This window comes from Meleagris gallopavo, chromosome 11 (genome assembly GCF_000146605.3).
Source record: "Meleagris gallopavo isolate NT-WF06-2002-E0010 breed Aviagen turkey brand Nicholas breeding stock chromosome 11, Turkey_5.1, whole genome shotgun sequence".
NCBI lineage: Eukaryota > Metazoa > Chordata > Aves > Galliformes > Phasianidae > Meleagris > Meleagris gallopavo.
In genome coordinates this window covers 3573307-3583069 of record NC_015021.2, presented here as the reverse complement: position 1 = coordinate 3583069, position 9763 = coordinate 3573307, and the positions used below count along the sequence as shown (strand labels likewise).

The window sequence follows — 9763 nt, the reverse complement described above, 5'->3', positions numbered from 1 at the left end:
AAACAGACTGTTCAGGCACAAAAACAAAACTGCATTTCCAGTAAGTGACAGCATCATAAAAAATATCAACATTGTCAGTGTTTGCTTTTCTTTGACTTCTTGTGAGATCTGTGAGGAGAACGGGACTGAGACCTGGATTTTTTCCCTGACTTTTTTGGGGACCTCGACCGTGATCTTCTTGATCTTTTGGGTGTCCTGGAACCAGATGGTGACCTGCAAAAAAAATAAAAATAAAAATCTTACAAGATGAAGTTTTTATGTTAAATGTTAACTGGCAGCATCAACTTTTTCTACAGTTACTTGGCATTTCTGTTTCGAGATAATCTAAGTACAGTCTTTTTCCTATGTTGAAGGGAAGTAACAGAACCGTATCTTGTTTTTAAAGGAAAAGGTAATTTCTGCATTTTAATGTTTTAGACGTATTTTGGCTTTCACTATTCAGAAACCAGGCGAATAAATGACATCAAATCGTGTCCTTCTTAAATCAAAATATGGAATTTACAGCCTTCCACAACTGCCTTAATAACCCTGGCTCTTGTGTTTCTAGCAGTTGATATCCACATGGATGATCTCAGAAGTAAAGATTATCTTGAACTGTGTTACGCTGAAATCCTTCTGATTTCTGTTCAGCTCGTGTTGTAACCCGAGAGAAGTAGAATGGACACCATCGTGTAATCCACACCTCAGTAATGCATTTCATATAACCTCATAAATTAATCTCATAATCTAAATTGAACTGCCATCATATTAACTCTAATGAAAAATAAATCTCAAATACCTTTCTAATTCTAACTGAATTCCTTACTTCCAACAAAAGAATCTGATTAGTGTAAAAATGCTCTATGATTTTTCTCAAGAGCATCACAGGAATTTCTCCTCAGCATGTTTGTGCAATATGATACTCTAGAGCTCTAAAAAATGTGGCTGAATTAAGACAGAAACAACAACCAAAATACTTACAGCAACAAAAGCACCAATAATAAGATCTCACCATAGCCTTAACATTAGCTAGTGGCTAATATTTGTAGCAGTCTGGAAATCAGGCAATATGTACTCTTATAAATAACTACTCATAACACATATCTAATCACAATTTTATTCATAGAAAAAAAAATGTGAGAGAGGAGCTTCATGTACAGAATCATCAGTGAAACACAGCATGCACACTGTGAGAACTACAATTCGATGGGCTACACAAGACTGTGAAAAGGAAAAGCTGATGAAGGAGCAGGTTGATTTTAGGTAACATTTATCAGTAAGCAGGTAAACAAGAACACACAAGTGAACAGTCTTGAGATATCAAGGCTGAAGGACACACACATTTTAGACACAAAGCACCCAAAGACATTAACCAGTAAGTAGCAGTATATTTATTCCATTAGGAGAAAAAAAATTGCGTGTTTTCAGTGCACTTAGATAAAAATCCTAAGAGCTATGTATCTAGCTTTCATACAAACTGAAACAGAACAAATGCCAGTTTACCTTTTGCCTTTTTTACTGACGTCTCTTGGAGAGTCTTTATGTGAGGACCGAGAACGTGAACTCTCTTTGTGGGACCGTTCAGAGCGCTCTGAGCGCTCCGATTTTGGTGATGGGGATTTTGCTCTTCTACTGCCACTGCTGCGAGATGGGCTAGGGGAAGCACTGTGCCGTCTTTTCCTTTGAAAAGAAAGCACATTTGTTACGTATTACACACACACACACACACACACACACACAGAAGTAAAAATGCGTATGAAGAAAACTGATTCCCTTTCTTTTGCCCATATAACATTAGACACTCTAAAGTAACTGGCTGGAAAAAAATTAAGACTCATCTTTGTTTATACAGCATAAAAACTTCTGTTGCATATTCTTGAAAAGCAAGGCACTTCACCACGATGCTTAATATTACAGAAGATCTGGTTATACAAATCTTAGAACATTATATAATCAATTACTCTAGCCTTGCTACTTTGAAGAAATTGCACAAGAGAAATAATAATTAAACATTCACAAATTTATTCATTACAGTTTTCTGAAAGCAGCCAATTCACTGATATAAAGCAGAGTTACATACATATTGCTTTCAGTTGGTCATTTTGTTATCGTGTTTCCTCAGGGCTTAAATAATCAGAAAGAGGGTTCTACTCAAAAGGGCAAGTCACTTGGGAGATGAGAAGAATACCAACTCCTTTAAAACCTGTTTGAAAACTTCATATCCCGAGTGAAAAAAAAGATGTTTTGTGATGCAACAATTTCAGGGTTGCTGTTGTAAGCAAAGATACTAACTGTGAGGACTGGATTCTCCTCCCAGCTAAATGACTCCAAGGGAAGTCGTACCTCTCTTTTCTTGTTGGTGTACATTCCTCCTTTTCCTTCTTATCTTTGGACCTAGAATCCGATTTTTCTTTGTCCTTCTTGTCCCTCTCTCGTTCTCTTTCCAACTCCTTCTCTTTTTCCTGAATGATTAGAAGAATTCATTATTTCAGATGAAGTGCAACTATTAAGTAGGGATAATAAAGAACTAATCCTAACACCATAAAAGCACTGAATCTGGGAAGAAACTCAGTCACATCATAGCCACGCTCCACAGCTTTACCATTGCTTCTGACAGAAATATTTACTGTAACACAAGCACTGCAAAAGACACAAAAGATGATGGCATCCAATGTGAGGGACTATATCTGACTAATTAGAAATTAACACTCTCGAATTTTACAAGTTTCAGGGGAAAAAAATATAGCTATAATACATTTTTTAAGTCAAAATAAACATGCAATTAATACGAGGAACCTCTTTCTACTCCAGCATATTTATTGAGCTTCGCAATTCCAAACAGAAAACTGAGACAACTACCAGACACCTAACAACAAAAAATAGTAGTTCAATTCTTCTGTAGCTTCCACTCTTAATCACAGTAAGAAAAACTACAGTCAATATTTGATTTGATAATTGATGAGTAGGACTGTTTTGAAAGAAAACTTACTCTCTAGGCACAGCTCGTGCATCTATCGGAATGTTAGAAAATTAGTTATACAAAAATAAAGCTAGAACGTCAGCAAGTCTGACCAGAGAGGCAAAGAAGTGTACTTCTCTCAGCCTAACAAAAAAAAATCCTTCCTTGGCAGATAACAGACAGATATTCACTGCATAACCTGAATGGAATGGAAGACCATTTTTGCTCCAGAGAAAGGAAGGAAAAAAGCAGAGGGGAGGAAGCTGGATAATAAAACTGCAGGAAATTGCTGAACAACCACACTTCATCTGGTCTCATGTTTTCTTTACACTATTATTAACATTTTTAAATGTCCATATCATATTGACCATTATAAGCTATCCTTTGACTAAAATCAGTGGGCTCCTGAAATGCACATATGGTAGCATAACTAATTACCTTAATAAATATGAATAAACAGTACTTTAAACAGTCCTAATTTCCTATTCTGTTAAAAAATATAAAATACTACTAGAAATTTCACTAATCAAAAGCTCATTCTATAGCAAATTAGACAGGAGAACTACCAAGTCTGTGGGAAATACAACCAAAATCACTATTATTTTACTAGAAAAACTCACTTTATAATAGAGTTAAAGCAAAAAAGCAAAGGAGGAATCTATTCCCCCTTAACAGTGGAATTAATAATTTAAAGAATCTCTGTTATAACTATTATGAAGTACTTTTTAACTAAATATCACCACTGAAGGCAAAAACAGTAAAGTAAAATAATTACTAAATAACCTAATTCAACACAAAAGCATCTAATAAAGTTATGATGATTATTATAATTACAAATTGAGGGGGGTGTTCTTTTAGGCAACTGTAACTCTAAACATTCCATGTTTGATGTACATCCACATCACTTCTTTCTTCAACTATAGAAAACACTGAGAAAGCAAAAAGTTTTAGGATGCAACTGCATGGAAATAAAAAGTTATTTATAACAATTAAAAACTTGATTGCTATCATCAACTTCCAAACATGTAAATCTGTTCCAGGATCAGCTTTGTTTTCCACAAGTCTTTTTAAAGGTACTGCAAAAAAGTTACTTTAGTGACTTAGGCAGACATTGAGCACTAAATAACCCAAAGAATACATGACAAACACTTGCTGTGAAGTGCAGCATTTGTATTTAGCTTCCTAGAAACTGCACGTCCATCTCTAATGTCATCAGTGCTCCGTCAGACAAAGAACATTACAGAAGCAACCGCCACTTACTCTCTCACTAACCACACCATCCAAACAGGTTATTTTCTTTATTCACACAGACAATGCTAGCTTTTAAAGCTGATCTGACTTCATAGTCCAGACAAGACTATTAAAAATAGTAATGGTACAGAAATATTCACTTTTGGGTGACAGCATTAGCTGACATTATCCAGAAAAATCTTAGACAGTGGAGAATCAGAAGTGCATTTCCTGCTTTGTACAGTTCCTTCTCTTCCTTCAGAATCCTCTAGCACAATTGGTCAATTACAAAAAAAACAAAACAAACAAACAAAAAAAACCCTACCCCTTCCCTCACCTAACAGTTCACATTATGTAGCTGATTCAGAAGCAACCTCTTCAAGGTCACAATAAATTCCAACTATACTTATCTACACAATGTGAAATACTACATTTATTTTGATTTTAAAAAAGAGATAATATCTACTGTGCAGAACAGCACTTGGATTTCAGCATGCAGTTCAACAGTACAATTTCCACAAGAACCATTTGCCATTATACTTACTGTCACCTTACATTTGATAGAATTCAATAAACGCCCATCACAGAATCAGAGCCAAACAAAGAACAGTTCTTACCCTCTGGAGCAGCTTGTCTCTATAGTGTTCAACCTGTTCCTGAAAACTCTGGCCTGGTTTCTTGGGTCGTTTTCCAGATTCTAACTCATCCTGAAACTTCATCACCTTAAGCTGTGAAGATAATACTGACCATTAGGTTACAGGGCTTATTATCATCATCCAGCTATGCGTGTCACTGAAAATGAAATTCCTGTAATTCATAACATGTTGCTCATACTTTCCATACAAGTTTGTGCACAAAATACTAACTTTATTTAATGAGAACAAAGCAACAAAACCGCACACTTGTCCGCAGACACCTGCAGTTGTTTACAGACACATCAGGAACTAAAAATAAAGGGAATTTTTTCTGTCATTCATTCTGTTTTTTCATTAGAACATTACACCTTTGTATTTCTTTGAACATCATCTGTCTTTTCTTTCAAAATGAGACCATTTACTGCATTCTTTAATATATTGTTTCAACATCTGTCTACTAAAAATTTTTCTTCAGAAACCGCCTTTCCTCCATTTAACGCTCAATTAAAATCAGATGAATGACACAGGACATTAAATGAATCTCCTCTTTAGGGCTGTTTGCACTGAGTGGCTGATTTGGAGAGAGATTGTTTTACTGACATAATACTCTTTCACGTGCTATCAAGTTTAGTATCAAAGCTCAGTGCTGTGAAGTGTAACTCAACATCTATTTCCGTAACATCCCCACCTCAGTCACAAAGTCAACCAAGTGTCAGAATTTTTCTAGGGGGATTTTTTGGTCTATATATACTAACCCTTTCTCCAAGTTGATTCACACCCTAAAACTTTACTCACATTCCTTATCATTTGTTAATTCCTGATTCTAACTTTGATTTCACAGCTGACATGGCCCATCACAATCCTCCAATTGTTTCAGACAGAGGAGGTGTCATCTGAGGTGGGGAGGAACTGGGCAATAACTCATGTTGTACTTCTCAACCCTCTTCCAAATGTTTATGCTGACTCTGAGTATTTCCTGCTTTATTGCTGATCCTGCACAGCAATATATACAAGAGAACATTTTTTCCAGCATTTGTGGCTTCATTTTGAGAAAAAAAAAATAACTATTTAAAAAGGCTTCTACCTCATGCATCAGAGGATAGCATTAGAATGCACCACGCAAGGGTTTACAAAGCCCAGCATTCTAGGCTACTAACAAGAGCACAGTAAACATATGCAAATGAAACATGCTAAAATTTGTTCTAATCATAATTAGTGAGAACTACAACCTTGCACAAACAAGCCTGCAAGGAAAGCATCACCATCTCAAAAGGAAACTGAAAGATGACTGCTGGGCACGTTACCCATCTGACAAAGCACAGCCTGTAAGATCTCCATAAGGAAGATAAAAGAGAAAGCAAGGATAACTATGCATCTCTGAAGTCTCTGCCACCATACAGGTCGTTAAGTAACTTGGGCACAAAAATAATGAACTTCCAGGAAATTTGTCTTAAATGCAAGTCACAGAACTAACTGCCAGCAAGACATCTGAAGTGCCAAGAGGAACTATTTGAATGTTTTCCCTAAGAATGTAGGTGAAAAAGCAACACAAAAAGAAGAAAAAGAAATAGATCTTAGCAAGTAACTAGAGAAAGAGGGGAAAAAAGGAGAACAACCTATAAAATAATCACCGACCCAAAAGTTCGTCAAATTCTCACTTTGTTCTGCAAAAGATCACAACTGTCTCAAGATTTTAAGGGTCATCAACAGTGCTCTCTTCTACATCGCCCTATCTCCCTACGAATCCACAGAAACTTCCTCTAACCACAGCATCTTCCTAAAATAATCAAGTCAGTCAGGCCTGCTACAACGCCTGGCAAACAAGAAACTACGTGTTACAAAACACTGAGGTGATAACAATGGCTCCCAGGACCATTCCACAGGAAGGTTATTCTTTCCATCCTGCTCTCTCCACTCCTGTGCTCCAGCCAAAGGATTCCTTCTCCATCCTTTCCTTACAACAGCTGTAGTGGTCGGCCAAACCTTTCATGAACCATCTAAATTCATTAATCCAGCAGAATCCTACCTCACAAGCCCATTTTTTTGCCAGCATTATTAAGTTGTGTGGGCTCACAGAAAGATCAACCAGGGAGCAGGCAGGCATAGGCTTCTCCCTTTCAGGGGAAGTGAGCAGCTGCACAGCAGCTTGTGCTGCTTGCTCGTGGCCTTCACCACTCCTGGCATTCTGGCTGGTATTTCGCATACCAAATACTCTTCTTTCTGATCTCTTCATGCAGTGTGTGTGGTACTTACATTCCTCTCATAGAATTGCAGATATCCCTCCAGGAGAGAGATCCTTAAAACTCAGGCTTAAATCTGCTTAAGTATCTAATCGAGATTGCTGTAAACATTCCACTTGCATTAACCTGCATTCAGAAAGACCTAACTAACATGTTACCACTGAAATGTTTTTGTGTTTTGTTTTTTTTAATTATTTATTTAGCTACTTTTGGGCAACAGAAGTAAAACTTAACTCCTTTAATTTCAGGAGCAGAGATGCCAACTTTATCTAGGCCATCTCTATAGTCAGTAATACACACAGTAACATGGAAAAAGAAAATTTTTCCTTAGGTATACTACCTACTTGCTTGTGTTTTACCCACAAAAGCTCCCCCACAACACTGTTTGGAGGCTTTCATAAGCAGTACAGCTCTTAACAGAGTGCAAAGCAGAACACAAAGTGCCAGGTACCACTGGAGCTCTTGTGAGTTATCTCTACTGTATCTTCCAATGTAGGGATCACATTTCTCACTAAACCTAAGACAGTATATCATGCAAGTTCAAGAGAAACAGCTCCACAACATGTCTTTTTTTTTTTCCTATCAGTTCTAACTTTGATTTTTTTTCCCCCCTCCTCAAATTGCACGAAAGACTCATTTTAAAAATATTCTGCTTTTCCTATAAACTATGCTTTTAATCACTGGATAACTAATAATCAAGTCACAGGAAGGGTAACATCTTACTACCACCATTCATGCAAAATGCAGGCTGATACCAGCCTATAGCTTTTTTTTTTATTTTGACAAACAGGTGTGCCTCCCTCGCTTAAATACATTTCCCAAACTGTTCTCGGCTGTCTAATCTTTTGCTGATATTGAATTCATATACAATGATTTCCAGGGAAAAATGCTTTTCAATAAGATGCTATTGCACACACAACAAGCCTCAAAACTTAAATGCTTAGGTTCAAAGAACTTAATACTAGTATATGTCACTTCAATTAACAATAAGTTAATCACCAGATAATTGATTAAAGACAGAACCTCCTTCTTGATGTATAATTGCATTGAAGTCTAGAGGTGTTACTTACAGGGCAGACTTCTGAGCAGCATAAACTGTCTTGCTCTTCTTTAAAAGAGACTCACTTTTGCTACAAGAAGTCCTAGCCTTCACAAGATGCAGAGCAAAATATTGCTTTGGAAGCCTGTATTTTTCAACAAGCTGTGGCTACTATGATTTCTGAAGCTATCCTATCATTAACAACAGATGACAGCTGTACTGATGTGTAGATCTGAAATACCTTTTCAACCCTAACAGACCCCTGATGTACTCAGTCTCATGCACAGGATGCCACATGCCTTGGAGCTAAGCAATTCTTCCCTTTTTTGTTCTGTAAAAAAAGAAGTAGATTCAAAGATTTCAAATAGACCAGAATCTCTGCAGCATTATGATAGTCATCATTATTTAAGGAAAAACTGCTATAAATAGCAAAACTTCTGGTCAAAGGCCAATTTATCTCATCTGTTATTATTAAGCTGGGAAGAGTTCATATGTTTATTATGTTATCTCTGACATTTTGCAGGGGCCTCAAACGAGCTACATACACAAATCTTCTCAGACTGCAGAGATTAAGAAGTTATATTGTTATAGAGATGATAACAAGCCTCAAATAGTTCCTATGACTTGATCAACAAATATACAGAAAATGAATATTCTGCACATTAAGTACCATAATCCACTGAAAGAAATAATGGATACCATATGGAAATTCAGTTTCTTAACAAAGAAAGAGAGTCTTTAAATCCAGAATAGGCCTCAGATGCAATCTTCTCTTGTGGATTATGTTTAATCTATTCTTATCTCTTGCCTTCTGCCTTCTCCACTGGAGACCAAATTCCAACTAAAAGAACTTTAATCTCATATGTTCAAGAAAGTAAAGACAATTACTCTTTTCCTTTATGACACACAAGAAAAACTTCTTTGCCTCTTATTAGAAAAATAAGTTGTACAACAATATGACAACTTTTGTTGGTTAAAAAAAAAAAAGTATCTCTGTATGCACTGGGCAGGGGGTTACTGACAGAGCACAAATCTGTGACAGAATCCCACCCACATCTCCTGTAGTGGAAAGTCTGAACAGGAAGACTGAAAGCCATTCGTCTTCTACCTCTGCTTAAGAAATCAGACATTGTTTTGAGGTCTCAGTGGCTACTGAAGAGGACAACCTTCACAGAATCACAGAATGGCCTGGGTTGGAAAAGACCTCAAGGATCACGAATCTCCAACCGCCCTGCCTCATGCAGGGTCACCAACCCCCCCACTTAACACTATTCCAGGCTGCCCAGGGCCCCATCCAGTCTGGCCTTGAACACCTCTAGGGATGGGGCATCCACAACCTCTCTGGGCAGCCACCACTCATAGTAGAGAACTTAGTACTTTAAGAACCTTCTCCAGTTCTGACCTGATAAGGACTGATATGGCTGGATTTATGAAAAACCTGCTTCTTGCTGCAGATGAAGACTGCACTGTGCTTCTTCAGCATAGACCTGATCTGTAAACTTCAAAGGAATTAATCACCTTGTCATTTTGTTCACAAATAAGTTTCTACACCTTCCAAAACGTGCACTCCTGTACTGAGAGGTTAAGATCACAAGTTACCACAGAGAGTCACTATCTACAGTATCAAAAAAAAAAAAAGCCACTACATAAACAGTTGCTGTTCTGAAGGCTTGAAAACTGG

At 37.1% G+C, this 9763-nt stretch overlaps 1 protein-coding gene across 3 annotated transcripts in view; it reads right to left on the bottom strand.

The window, feature by feature from the left end:
- The window catches only part of U2SURP (U2 snRNP associated SURP domain containing), a 35217-nt gene continuing 25454 nt past the window's right edge, over positions 1–9763 (bottom strand). For 2 of the 3 annotated variants that reach the window (XM_010716390.3, XM_019618933.2), the window contains 4 exons: positions 4786–4896; positions 2323–2441; positions 1483–1659; positions 75–213 (listed from right to left, as the gene is read on the bottom strand). In XM_010716390.3, coding sequence (XP_010714692.1) covers positions 75–213; positions 1483–1659; positions 2323–2441; positions 4786–4896 — 546 coding nt within the window. Of the gene's footprint in view, positions 214–1482; positions 1660–2322; positions 2442–4785; positions 4897–9763 lie in introns of all 3 variants that reach the window. The other variant, XM_010716389.3, reaches the window with a different exon arrangement.